This window comes from Macrotis lagotis, chromosome X (assembly GCF_037893015.1).
Source record: "Macrotis lagotis isolate mMagLag1 chromosome X, bilby.v1.9.chrom.fasta, whole genome shotgun sequence".
Taxonomy (NCBI): domain Eukaryota; kingdom Metazoa; phylum Chordata; class Mammalia; order Peramelemorphia; family Peramelidae; genus Macrotis; species Macrotis lagotis.
Window position 1 is genome coordinate 323,051,532 of NC_133666.1, and position 14,526 is coordinate 323,066,057.

At 35.9% G+C, this 14,526-nt stretch overlaps 1 protein-coding gene and 1 long non-coding RNA gene across 4 annotated transcripts in view; one reads left to right on the plus strand and one right to left on the minus strand.

The window, feature by feature from the left end:
• LOC141500698 (uncharacterized) overlaps positions 1-3,342 on the minus strand; it is a 100,394-nt gene extending 97,052 nt beyond the window's left edge. The window contains exon 1 of the long non-coding RNA XR_012472008.1: positions 3,240-3,342. This is a non-coding gene — a long non-coding RNA (uncharacterized LOC141500698). The remainder of the gene's footprint in view (positions 1-3,239) is intronic.
• A 1,471-nt stretch (positions 3,343-4,813) lies between these two features.
• On the plus strand, positions 4,814-12,737 carry LOC141501518 (centrin-1-like). Of its 3 annotated transcripts, none has more exons than XR_012472260.1 (2): positions 4,814-6,961; positions 11,810-12,737. XR_012472260.1 is itself a non-coding variant. In XM_074205533.1 (2 exons), the coding sequence occupies exon 1, from the start codon at positions 4,865-4,867 to the stop codon at positions 5,381-5,383; it is 519 nt and encodes a 172-aa protein (XP_074061634.1). In that variant the 5' UTR covers positions 4,814-4,864; the 3' UTR covers position 5,384; positions 11,810-12,737. The 3 variants fall into 3 exon arrangements, 1 of the variants encoding a protein (XP_074061634.1); XR_012472261.1 differs by having other exon boundaries at positions 4,814-5,529; XM_074205533.1 differs by having other exon boundaries at positions 4,814-5,384.
• Positions 12,738-14,526: the final 1,789 nt, after the last annotated feature.

The window sequence follows — 14,526 nt, forward strand, 5'->3', positions numbered from 1 at the left end:
TTATTATAGGCATTCTATAAATGAGCGCAAGGTCTTCATCACTTAGCACTATAAAGTCCCTGCCTAGTAGGCAGTAGCATTCCCCAATTGGGCCTGCTTATTTCTCAAGTGTTTAGGGAAACCAGGTGGTGCAGTGAAAAGATCACTGGGTCTGGAATCAGAAAGACCTAAGTTTGGTTCTACTTTAAACACTTACTATGTGACCCTGAGCAAATCACTTCACCCTGGTTTCCTCATCTGCAAAATGAGTTGAAGGAGAAAATGGCAAACCACTCCAGCATCTTTGCCAAGAAATCCCAAAAGTGATCACAAAGAGTTGAATACACCTGGATCATTTGAGCAACAATAATAAATGATTTCAAATTCAAAAATAAATTAAATTCAAGAAGCATTTATAGAGCAAAGATTTTATTCTCAACAATTTACTAAAGATCAAATAATATGAAAGAAGTAAAACAAAGTAGCTACCCTAAAGGAACTTACAGTCAATCTATAAACATTTATTAATAAAGTAAACTATGGTTGTCCTCAGATACTTGATACTTACTGCCTCTGTGGTCTTGGGAAAATCACTTAAACCTATTACCTCAATTAAAACAATATAATATACTATAGGTCAAGCATTTTGATGACCATTGGGAATAGAAAATAGGAATTATATATATATATATATATATGTATATATAAACATATATACATATATATGTATGTGTGTGTGTGTGTGTGTGTCACTTCCCTCAATTTTGCAACCTAATGACAAAAAAAATGAAACTTGTTCACCAAAAATGCTATTTCCTTCTGCTTCCTCCATATGTTTGCATGGCTAGTCCTGAAAGTAAAGACAATACATTTTCTTCAATCATGCCTCCAAGTTTCCCTAGTTGTCCAGTCACATTTTTTTGGAGCTCTGTGTTATTAACATTTTATCTCCCCATCCCAGAAATATCTTTGTATTGCTTTGTTTAAACTTAATATTTCCTTGATTTATGTAAGGGGATTTAGTCTAAGTGGTCTGGAAGGTCCATTCCTCCGCCATGTCTAAGATCTGATTAGAAAATAAGTGGCTAGGGGCGGCTAGGTGTCGCAGTGGATAAAGCACCGGCCCTGGAGTCAGGAGTACGTGGGTTCAAATCTGGTCTCAGACACTTAATAATTACCTAGCTGTGTGGCCTTGGGCAAGCCACTTAACCCCATTTGCCTTGCAAAAACCAAAAAAAAAAAAATAAGTGGCTTCAGGGTTAGGACTCTTTAGTTTTTATCTTTGTACCTCTAATGCATAGAATAAATTATATTTCATAATAAGTGATTATTCCTTTCCTTTTTTCCCCCACCAATACAAAAGATGAATTAGATGAGGGAAAGACTTTGGTCTTCATAAGAGGAAGGAAGATCAATGAAGAGTTTCTTGAAAGTCTCCTCTTTCCTTACTTACAGGACTCTAAGTTCCTTTAGAGGAGCTACTTTGTTTTCTTTCTTTCCTGCCAGGGAATTGAGGCAGTAAAGAGAATAGCATCTATGGAGAAAAATATGTAATGCTGGATGGAGTGCTTTGCCCATTTTCTCCTTCAACTCATTTTGCAGATGAGGAAACCAGGGTGAAGTGATTTGCCCAGGGTCACATAGTAAGTGTCTAAAGTAGAACCAAACTTAGGTCTTTCTGATTCCAGACCCAGTGCTCTTTTCACTGCACCACCTGGTTGTCCTAAACACTTGAGAAATAAGCAGTCCCAATTGGGGAATCCTACTGCCTACTAGGCAGGGACTTTATAGTGCTAAGTGATGAAGACCTTGCATTTATATACATATAAACACATTTGTTCACGCTTAATATACATGTATGTATATCACATTTATATGGGTAAATGTATATATGCACTTGCATATATAGATTGTTTTTTGGAGTACCTTTTACTAATGCTTGAACCTAAAAGCAATATAAATTTGGTTTTTGTACTTGGCATTGTATACTTGCTACTCTTCAGGAAAAATATTCAGGTCAAAATTAAATATCATTCAAACCAAAGGAAAAGAAATTCTGCACAAGAAATAATCATACATCCTAAAAATCAATGTAAGCCTATAATTCCTGAATTATTAGCATCTGAACACTCACCAGCTTGAAATATTACAGGCGATCCCCATTCCTCATAGACTGAAGCTCACACTCATTAATTTAGTATTAAAGATCTTCCACAATGGAACCCCCAACCTACATTTTTGGCTTTATTTCTAATTAGGAACAAAGAGTTCTACTTATATCAACTGGAACAATTTATTGGACCCATAAGATTCTCTCTCCCTTCTCTCCACAATATTTCTATTTCTATTTAAAATTCCAATGCTATCCCTACCTCTTTCATGAGAATTTACTGGAACCATAGTTTTCTAGGGAGTATCTCTAATCTCTGAAATCCAACTAACCCCATGATTCATCCCAAATTATAGTCAGGATTGGGATGACAAGATCTAGACAACTTGTGTATTTTGTCATATTCCTTGTCATTTAGCATGTAGAGTTCCTTTTCTTCCTCAATACATATTTTCACCTTCCCAATGCTTGCTCAGGAAATAATAATTAATTCAGTTTTACTACTAACATTGGAAAGACCATGGAAATTTATTGACCTAAAATTTTATTCATAATCCATGTGATGGCATAGATCAAAGCTCTCTTTGTTAGTCGCTGCTCCCTGAAAAAGAAAATTTTCCTCTAATAGGATATTTTTAAGGCAGAAAATGCCTCATTTCATTTAATTTTAATTTTTTTTTTTTAGTTTTTGCAAGGCAATGGGGTTAAGTGGCTTGCCCAAGGCAGCTAAGTAATTATGAAGTGTGTGAAGCCGAATTTGAACTCAGGTACTCCTGAATCCAGGGTTGGTGCTAAATCCAATGAGCCACCTAGCCACCCTGAAAGGTCTCATTTTAAAGTGAATTTTCAGTGGTTTATTTTTACTAAGAAGTGAGAGTGTGTGTGTGTGGGGGGGGAGACATGTGAGTGCTGTGGGTAAAAAAAAACAATCAGGGAAGAAGAATTGTATCATTTCCTCCTTTTAGCATGTCTTGATTTCTCACATGACTTGTCACACAAATCATCTAATACCTTACCTACCACCTGATATATAGCTTTTTTCATTATGAAATACAGAATATGCTTTCAACAGGTAGTAAGAATTGTCATTTATAAAGAGAAAAAAGTTAATAAAATTCAGGAAAGTGCAATTAAAATTATATGTGAGTACCTTAATTTTCATCCTATTTGCTGCATTTGAGTGAAGTTGTCATGAAAAGAAAAGAAACTTGTGCTTTGATGAAAACTGCTCCAGCCAGATGACTCCTCGACATCTGTTTCTGCAAAAGCAAAGTCACACTTGGGCAAATATCTCCATTGCATTCCCATTAACAAAAATTCTGAAATATGTTACTAAGAGTAAGTTACCCCCAGTCCTGTACTTGGCCCATTCTCTGAATCATAATTCCAAGCATATCATAAAAACACGCTGTCAATTATATCACCTTTACAAGGATAGAATTTCTATTTGGTCAAATGTATTACTAGAGTAAATAAGCATTCACTCAAATTAGTAAAAAAAAAAGCCAGGAATAAGTATATAAATGAACAATGAATAAATAATACATTTAATTTATGTGTGTTTGTGAGTTGTTTTCAGAATACAAAAGAAATACTTTCACACCAACACACACACACACACACACACACACACACACACACACACACAAATATTTTCTTTCAAAAGTCTGCAAAATAAATTCACACCAGTCATCCATCCTTCAATCTTTGGACTTTCCATCTTTGAAAATAAAAAGGGGAGGAGGGAGAAACAGAGAAACAAGAGACAGGGACAGAGAGAGAGAGAGAGAGAGAGAGAGAGAGAGAGAGAGAGAGAGAGAGAGAGAGAGAGAGAGAGAGAGAGAGAGAGAGAAGAGATAAAGTGAGCAGAGAGACAGAGAGACACAGAGAGAAACAGAGAGACAGAGATAGAGAGAGAGAAAGAGACAGACACAGAGAGACAGACAGAGACAGAGAGAATCATTTTTGTTTTATCAGAAAGGAGATTTTTCCCCCCTGGTAAGTGTCTTATCCTCTACAAGATGATAGATCTTGAACTCCAGGGACTGTGGGTGTGGAGGGATGTTTGTATGTATGTGTGTGTGTGTGTGTGTGTGTGTGTGTCTGTGTGTCTGTCTGTGTGTGTCTGTGTGTCTGAATGTCTGTCTATGTGCCTGTCTGTGTCTGTGTCTGTCTGTGTCTGTATGTCTGTGTGTCTGAATGTCTGTGTGTGTTCGTGTGTGTCTGTGTGTCTGTGTGTGTGTCTGTGTATGTCTGTCTGTGTCTGTGTCTTTATGTCTGTGTGTCTGAGTGTCTGTGTGTGTGTGTGTGTCTGTGTATGTGTCTGTCTGTGTCTTTATGTCTGTGTGTCTGAGTGTCTGTGTGTGTGTCTGTGTATCTGTGTTTGTGTGTCTGTCTGTGTGTCTGTGTGGGTGACTGTGTGTGTTTGTGCGTCTGTTTGTGTCTGAGTGTCTGTGTGTCTGTGTGTGTGTCTGTTTGTGTGTCTGTTGTGTGTGTGTGTATCTGTGTGTCTGTGTGGGTGACTGTGTGTCTGTGTGTCTGAGTGTGTGTCTGTGTGTGTGTCTGTGTGTCTGTGTGTGTGTCTGTGTGTGTCTGTGTGTGTGTGTCTGTGTGTGTGTGTGTGAGTGTCCCTGTGTCTGTGTGTGTGTGTGTGTGTGTGTGTCTGAGTGTCCTTGTGTCTGTGTCTGCGTGTGTCTGGGAGCCGAGGGGGCGGGGCGGGGCGAGGCGGGGCTTGGGCTTCGGTGCCGTTGGCGCTCGGTGGGTCCGGGAGGAGGCATGGCCAGTACCAGCAAGAAGACCAACCTGGGCCCCGTCCTGTCCAAGAAGAAGTCGGGACCCAAGCCCGAGCTCTCGGAGGAGCAGAAGCAGGAAATCAGGGAGGCATTCGATCTCTTTGACACGGACGGGACCGGGACAATAGATGTCAAGGAGCTCAAGGTGGCCATGAGGGCGCTGGGCTTCGAGCCCAAGAAAGAGGAGCTCAAAAAGATGATATCCGACACAGACAAGGAGGGGACCGGGAAAATCAGCTTCAATGACTTTTTGGCTGTGATGACGCAAAAAATGGCTGAAAATGATACCAAAGAGGAGATTCTGAAGGCTTTCAGACTCTTCGATGATGATGAAACCGGAAAGATCTCCTTCAAGAACTTAAAACGCGTGGCCAGGGAGCTAGGGGAAAACCTCACCGATGAGGAGCTGCAGGAAATGATTGATGAAGCCGATCGGGACGGTGATGGGGAAGTCAATGAGCAGGAGTTCCTGCGGATCATGAAAAAGACCACTCTCTTCTGAAGTCAGTATCTCTCCTCCGCCTGCAGGCACTTCCAGCAGATTTATTGCTTAGGAAGGTTTGAGACGACTTTGTGGTTCATAGAAGGTGCTCTGCCTCCTCCGCTAATTTACCTAGAGAATTATATTGGCAAATGCCTGATCGAACGGTGTGTTTTCTAAAGAATTCTAAAAACCTAATACTAGATAAAACCCCTCATCAATGGATTGTCCACTAAATGTAAGGAGAGGGGTCTAAAGCTCCTCTCTCCCTCCCACCCCTTTGCCGGGCATCTCTTCTTTCATTCATTAATATTGCACCAAACCCCAGAACAATATTCAAATGTGATGGCCTCCAAAGTGGGAAAAAAAATATCTCTTTTAGAGAGCTGGTGCCCTTTATCACCTTACTTTGATCATCCATCTCTTCCCCATGCCATTCTCAGGGTTAATTATACAACAGGACCATGCCATTGGCTTGTAGGACACCATTCCAGGTCATTTTCCCCCTTCCTCTTCCATTCACCTCTTTAATTTTCATTGACTATAGCTCTTTTAAGAAGAAACTGGCTTACCAATTTCTTTTTGCTGTTTCTGGACATACACTGACATTTCTATTACCCTGAGGAGAACTTGGAATATTCCATGGCATCATCCTCTCCAGTAACTGCTGGGTTAGTGGCATCTAGCTCATCCACTTTGTGTGCCATCCTGGTAAATGTTCTTTCCTTTTCATTTCCAAGTCACACCAACAAATTAAAAAAAATTAAATATAATATTAACCTAAGAAATTATAAATAGCATAGGTTGCTTTAATGCTAACTTTTTAAAAACATACAGATAAGCTTCTCCTTAGTTCATAAGCATTAGGTGTTTAGTTGCTGTGAAAACTGGAGTGGATGGGGCAGGTTGAGTTTCAAGTATTTAAAAAAAGAAGTTTTTCCCTTTCTCTGCCTGGAAAGAAGAGACCTGACTATTGTTTTCCTCATTAGAAATTTAATGTAACCATGACTATTTTCTACTGATTTTGTCACAAAGACAACTTTATTGGTTGACTCCAAGATCCTTTAGTTCCTATTAGTCCATGACTTTCTCCTCCTCTAACTCACCAATATTGACCACTAAGTGTCCCACTTGAGTAGTTTGACACACTACTTTGAACTCTCAGTGGTCTTTTCTCTGTTGAAGCTATTTATTTCTCTGTCATGAATATAGTCTTTCTTGTTTAAAAAAAAATGATGATAAAACATCTTCTCACAAAACTGGTTACAAATGTAGCAGAACTGTCAGGAACTCACTCACATGAGGAGAGTCAGGAGCAACAGTTGGGGCAGCTCATACATATTCATGAAATTTATTACTCAGCAATAAGCTGCTTGTAGCCTGAGAAATAAAAACTCACGTCTTAGTTTAAGAATTACAAATAAATGATTAATACCCAATGCATTTTTTAATGGAATAATTTTCTGAAAGAGAAGAAATGCACAAATATTTGGATGAACCAAGGACTGAGAAGATCTTGCATGTATGTTGAAATGTGACTGTGGGACATTCTTTTGCACAGCAAGTTGTAAAACTCCAGAGAGTCAGAAGCAAAACCAGGTTAGATATGAAGATAAATGACTTGCTCAAGCAGAATTTCCAAGTAGGATCTCACTAGGAGGGGGAGAAGGCTATAGGATCAGAGGTATCTTGAGATAGGATTGAGATGCAAAAGTTCAGAGAGCCAGGAGATTTGGTTGGAAGGATTTTTGCCTGCTCATAAAGTCAACAAGTTACTATTAGCTATTTTTAATACTTGCCTTAAGATATGTCAACACAATTGGATACACTGCTCTGTATTCAATGTATGCATATTCAATGTATGATAAGACCACTGGTCTTTGAGTCAGAACTATTTAAATTCTCTCTCTCTCTCTCTCTCTCTCTCTCTCTCTGCTTCGTTTTCTTACTTATGCAATCATTTATTCCTTTTTTTCCTCTTTTGTTAAATGGGAATAATAATATCTATATTATCTGACTCACAGGTTCTTTTATGAGGAACATACTTTGTAAATCATCAAGTGGCATATAAATTTGTGTCATTTTTTTTAAATATCTGCAATCCTGTGTTAAACACTGTTAAGAAAGTGAAGTTTCTCTCCATGAGGCATTTACGGTCTAGTTGGATAAACTTGTGGGTAATTTAAGATTCAAGGAACCTACAAAACTGAAGAGACGATAATTTAAAATGTTCCATGAACTTCAGTAAAAGAGAGCTGCCTGAATTTACAAGTTATCCTTATAACTACTAATAAAGAAATCCAATGAGAAATCATAATAAATGGATTCTTTCACCACAGACTATACACTGATAACCAACAACCCACTGGCAAAAGGAAATGACCTTCCAGTAAATACAAAATAGAGCAGACAAAAAAAGCCTATAGCCTCCCAGCTCCACTAGAGGACCAAAGATATGGGTAGGGTTGTCTGGTGGGTTCTCTGTCCTTGATCAAATACAGCAAGAGTTGAGGACCCTTTGGGTATCTATAAAGCTAAAAGGCTTTAAAGCGGAAACTCAAGTTGCAGACAAAGTAGAGGTGAGAATGATAAAAAAAAAGTTAGAGATGGAGACCCCAGGTATTGGTTTCTTACATTCTCATAGTCATGAATAATCTTGAAGATCCTGGGTTCTGAACCTTAAAGATCCTTGTCCAGGGGAGGGAGGGTGCTCACCCAGAGAGATAGAGTCAAGAATAGGAACTCAGGGGATCTAGGGTGGGACCAAACAGGGTGACTTATCCACCCAAAAGAACAGAAAAAGAGGTGACTAGATATGGCATAAAAACCAAGCTTCTTGAACTAAATAAAGCTAAAGAAATTTCCCCAAAGCATCAAAAATATTGTGGTTAGCATCCCTCAAAGAAAAGAACAAGTAGTTCTACAATAATAGCAAACAGAAACTCAGACAAAAGAAAATGATTGTTACATAAGAACTGAATGAATACCTAGAAGAAATGAAATGTTTTTAAAAATGGAAATATAGAGAAAATGAATGAAAAGGGAATAAACAGCTTAGAAAAGAAAATAGTAAACTGCATCTAAGAAATGGAAGCTTTGAAAACTCAAATAGACAAAACAAATTAATAACTCCTTGAGATAGAAAAAATTAAAAGTAGAACAAAAGTAAGGTATTTGATATCAAAAATAACTTGGTTAGGTAGGAGAAATAATTTAAGAATTGTTGAACATCCTGAAAAGTATGAATAAACCAAAATTCTGGAAATCATATTTCTGGAAACCACAAATAAAAGTTTTCTAGGATCTATTAGAACTAAAATACAAAGCAAAGACAGAAAGAATCATTTATTAAAAGGATCCCCAAAGGGTTTTTTTTTCTTGAAGTATTAGAAACTTCCTAGAAAGTAGTAGAAATATCATAGTCAAAATCCATAGTTCCCATGTAAAAAAAAATACTTCATGGATCCAGAAAAAAGGAAGTTAAGTTATATCATAGATCCTCAGTAAAGACTGATTATTCAAAATGCTATGACTTTTACTGTAAATAAGAGGCCATGATGAAATAAAATACTCAAAAAGGAAAAAAAAAACTTGCAAGGAAGTTTAACATATCATCCCAGACTGAGTTTAAATCTATAGGGATGAAATCAAATAGAAGAATTTAAACATTTCTAATGAAAAAGAAAGAACCAAGTTGAAATTTTGTAATACAAATTCAAAACTTTAATAAACCCAGAGAGGTACACTATTTGAGCAATTGCAAAGGCCTACATTATGAAAGATTGCTAATAGGAGAAGCAACATGTGTCCCTTGTGAAATTTAATGTCTTTACACAATATTAAAGCAGTTAAAGCAAAAAAAGAAGATATGGAAGTTGATTGGTTTGGTCCTGAGGCTTTTAAGCCGGGGAAGAAGTGAGAGTAAAAGAAATACTTTTATAGAAAGGTGAATGAAATTGGTGGAGCTAGAGTGTAGCTAGAGCTACACTTCCAATTAGAGTGTAAGAAAAAGACATAGAAACATAGAGTAAGCAATGAAAAGGATAGACTTTAGATGAACTTTAATCATATCTAACATCCAAAATAAATAAATGAAGATACAAACAAGCATATATGAATTCACACAAAAACAGTCTGGTATAGAAATACATCAAATGCAGAAGAAAACAAGTAGTGATGGTAGGATGGAGTTATGGGATGGTTATACTGATAAGGAAATGTTCATAAACAACAGTCACTACTTTCTAGTCAAAATCAAGTCTTTCACAATTCTACCCGTCTTCTTAACCTTATCCTCTCCAAAATATTTTCTGATCCAATAACATTGTCCTCCTTGCTGATGTTCAAATGAGACCCTTTATCTTCCCCAAACAATCAGTATAAAATGGGGATTCATATATTTATATACAATCTTCTTTCTATTTTCTGCCATTTATAAGAAAATTCATTTTTAGGATAAGTTGAAAAAATAAAGAAAAAAGATAAAAATAGAACCCAAGGTTTCTATTTTTCACATAATCTAAGAAGAATTAATATTCTCCTACTGCCATCTATTCCAATAATTAATAACTGCACTTAGGGGAAAAAAGATTTCTGAGTCTGATATGCAGTGTTAGCAATATCACTGTAGAGAAGATAAAACTCAACATTATAGAGGGAAAAAGTTTTTAATGCGTATATAAATAAAGGGACAAATTCAACATTTGAGTGTATTATTTAAAAGCTATGAGAGTACAGGGATGAACAAGACAGATCCAGCCCTCAAGCATACAGCTTTGTACGTGCATGGGGATAAGAATATTCATGTCACCTCTACTGGACTTGACTGAACCACTACCCATTGCCAACATATTTAGTTCTGAAAACTCTTAGGTTGTAGAGAATACTGGAAGTGTCCCTTGAAATGATCGTGGGATTATGTCTAGGATAACCAGGTCACATCCTCAATATGTCAGACCCAAAATGAGAATTTAGAATCATAAAGTTTGGATTTTGAAGCTCTGTTTCTTACTTGGGGGAAATAATCCTAATAATACTAGAGGAACATGTTTGAAGAAAAGAATATTGTGAAATATGATGCATCATGTCTATATGAAACATTACAAACTTAACTAAAGAGAATCCCTAATCAAGATCACAGTTGGTACACATCATACAAGTGAACTAAACAAAGTTGTTAACTAAATAATAGTGGGAGCAGCTAGGTGGTGCAGTGGATAGAGCATTGGCCCTAGAGTCAGGAGTATCTGAGTTCAAATTCGGCCTCAGACACTTAATAATTACCTAGCTATGTGGCCTTGGGCAAGTCACTTAACTCTATTGATTTGAAAAAACTATAATAGTGGCTAAGATTTATAAAGTTCTTGGGCAAGTAGGTGGCTCAGTGGAAAGAGAACTGGCATTAGAATCAGGAAAACCTGGATTTAAATCTAACTTCATATACTTACTGTGTGACCTTGGTTAAAGTCACTTAACCCTGTTTGCCTCAGTTTCCTCATCTGTAAAATTAGCAGAGGAAAGAAATGTCAAACTACTCCAGTATCTTTCCCAAGAAAACCCCAAATAGGGTCATGGAGAATGATTGAAACATGAGACATGATTGAAACAACACAAAGCCAACATTATGTAGTGCTTACTTTCCTCAAGGGGTTGTGCACTTTAAAAATAATATCTCATTTGAGTCATGCAACAACCTTGAGAAGTAGCTTCTATTATTGTCTCCATTTTACAGATGAGGAAACCAAGGCAAACAGAGGTTAAGTGATTTGCTTAGGGTCACATAACTAGTTCCAATAGGGGAAAGAGGCCAATGCTCTCCTTGGTACTATTGGTAGTAGTTGCTATCTTCTTGTTCCCACTATTTAATTTATTCCTGATAAACAGTGAAATTGAGTATGCCATAGTCAAAAAATTAGTTTAGACTTCAAGAAACAAACAAATTTTGGAGCAATTTATCATGAATTTACAGTAATTGCACATTTCAGTTTTGGTCATCCATTTCCCCCTCCCCATGTCTTATTATCAAAATATGATAATATTAACTGTGGTCCCTGTAAGCCCTTTATACATCTGCTCATTCTCTTCCTCTTTCCCTCATATCTTTTAAATGCATTTTCTTGTGAAAGACTAAGTCTAAGACTGAACAGAATATATTACAGGACCACACTCTGTCTACAATAGTTAAGAAAGTATGCTCCAGTAGAGGCCTCTTTGGGAACCTACTTGGATAAATTGATAGCACGATTTTAGAATTAGTGTATAGATTGTTTAATTCAAAATTTTACTATGAAAATGCTTGCATACCTTGTAAAAAAAGTTTATCAGTAAACATTATAAAGATATTATATTTCCCTCCTTTAATCTGTTACACTACATATCAAGAGACTAGAAATTTAGTTAGTATCGTTCAAAGAATACCGCAAACTGACAATGAAATGTCTTTTCCAGGTTATTCTCTGGACACTGTGATGACAAGCTAGAGAGAAGATAATGAAGAACCTATCACTCTCAAGGCAAACACTTTAAAAAAATCATTTTCCCTTGAAAATATTATTTCTTCCATTAATGCAATCTCTTAAAAAATTTTTAATCAAAATGTTTGATTCCACGAGTATTTTATTGAAGGGTTTGTTATACCCCATAGTCCCTTGACCCAAGAGTTCAAACTTTATTGTGGGTGTGTATGTTTGTGTATCTGTTTGTCTGTGTGTGTGTGTGTGTGTGTGTGTGTATGTGTGTGTGTGAGAGAGAGAGAGAGAGAGAGAGAGATGAACCTCCTTGTCAGATTGTTGAAGCCTATAGACTCCTTATCATAACATTGGTTTTAAATGCACAAATAAAAAGATTAATGGGATTACAAAATAAATCTATTCTTTTGAAATAGCTATTCATATATAAAAACCCAAAAAAGTTAATGAACTTCAAGTAGCTATTTATAAACATATTTGCATAAACACATGCATAAATAAATGCATATATATGTATATATATATATGCATATATATGGATGTATGTCTAAGCACATATGTGTCTATTGCCTAAAGTTGTCTGATACACAGTTCTGATGAAATTTAAACAGCAAAATGAATCTCTGTCTTTGTCTCTCTCTCTTCTTCTCTCTCCCTCTTTTTCTCTTTCCTTTTCCCCATCTCTATTTCTCAAAAAAAGGAAAAAAGACAACAAATGTTTCTAATGCCCTAAACTGCATTAAACATAATTTATAAAATTTTGCTCTGTGATTTCTTTCACAGCAAAATAAGTGTTTTGGGGGGAGTTATGGTTAACCTTATTTTGTCATTTATAGTTTGATGCATTAACAATTGTGGAACATATTGATGCAACTCATTAAATAAAAGTAAATTCATATAAAGTTTCATTATGACTGTAATTGATTTGTCAACTGAATAATACTGCTGGATCTATTACTATGTTGACAAATTAACTTAAAATAATTCTTATGTTTTATTGCATTCTTTGCAGATAATTTCTCATTTCTAGGGAAAAAAGAAATCAGCAATTTTTCCTCTTCCCTTCTTTGCTTTCTGCATGCAGAAAGATTGCAAATTAATTCATTTAAGGCATTTGTTTCTGTTGTGATTTAATGTTTAATTGAGGAAGAATAATTTACATCAGCTAATTGCCTTTTTCCCAGGTTAATTATGCCAAATTAATACTGGAAATGGACTGAAGTCAAAATACCTGGGTGACATAGGCAGGGTCACTTGACTGGACTGGAGCCTAAAAGAATGAATGAGTATTTGTATCTACTGACTGCATAAGTAGGAAGGACAAGGGAAGAAAGAATCCAAATTGTATTCAGTCAAATGATGATAATTGCAGAGTTGGTGGCTTAGTTACTGGAAAATATGATAATGAGACCAAGATTATTGAGTTAATACAGGACAAAGTCAGTTCTATTCATTTTTTAGCAGTGACCCCTCATTTTCTCTAATTTATCCTATATGTATCTTATTTGTACATAGTTTTATCATATCGTCTCTGGGTTTAGACCTTGAGCTCCTCAAGAAGCAGGACTGTCATTTACCTTTCTTTGAAACTCTAGTGATAAACACAAGTGAATGGCATCTACTAATTACTTCACAAATATTAGATGATTGACTGACTGACGTTGTTCCAGATCAAACAGCCATCATGAAAATGTATGTCATTGGTCACGAGAGAGTGAGAAAAGAAGAGTCTTGTATGACTCATTGGATGAAATATGATTCAAGAAACTGACTTTTTTATCTCCATTTTAACACCAATTAAGAAAAATACTGAATGAACCATTTAATCTCTCAAGGCCTCAGAATAATGATCTATTGAAAAAGGAGTAGGGGGAAGGAGGGGACAGTCATTTTCTCTCCCTCCTCCAAACTCAGAGATTTGCTACAAATAGAAAACATTGATTATGATGAGTTTAGTAATAATATTGTTTTATTAACACTTAAGTAGCTTTACAAACTGTAAAATACTATGTAAATATGAAGTATCATTATTGATTAAACAATAAGAAACACATAGACACAGGACTAGAGCAACTTTTATCTTCTTATACAAATGATAGCATATTACCTAATATAATGGGTCATATTACATACTCACTGATGGTAGAACAAGTGGAAATTAAATTCCAATCAAATCTTAGTTAAACTGATTAATGGAAATAGCAATACACATAGAATTCAAAATTGTAGATAATCATGGATAATTTCTATTTATTTTTTGAAAAATGATTTTTAAAGTATTTATGATGTTTTATGGATTTTTAGTACTTTAAGCCAAATGATGAAATAACATTGAAAATGAAAGATGATGAAATTGGTTCTATCTAATACCTTTCCTCAATGCCAACTCAGTTATTTAAGAAGGATAAGAAAGGGTGGCATCATTTTTCCCATTAGTGAGAAGTACCAGTCTAAAGTAATGCTGACCTTGCTTTCAAAACTTGCTGATTCTAATTTTACTTGGGGAAGGAAAAATTATTCCATTGTTTTCAAAATCCTTTTTTTTTTTTGCATCTTCTAGTTGGTTAGAGCAATAAAATATATGTTTTTGTCAACAAAATGCTGATTTAGGTGACAGTGTTAATAGGACTTGAAATCTAGATTGCTCACAGAATATTCCCTGAGGAAAATTTCCTCATGGAAAATTCAGAGTTAGCA

What these genes read in the sequence shown, in the direction of transcription:
- LOC141501518 (XM_074205533.1), top strand. Translation starts at nt 4,865, where the DNA reads ATGGCCAGTACCAGCAAGAAGACCAACCTGGGCCCCGTCCTGTCCAAG.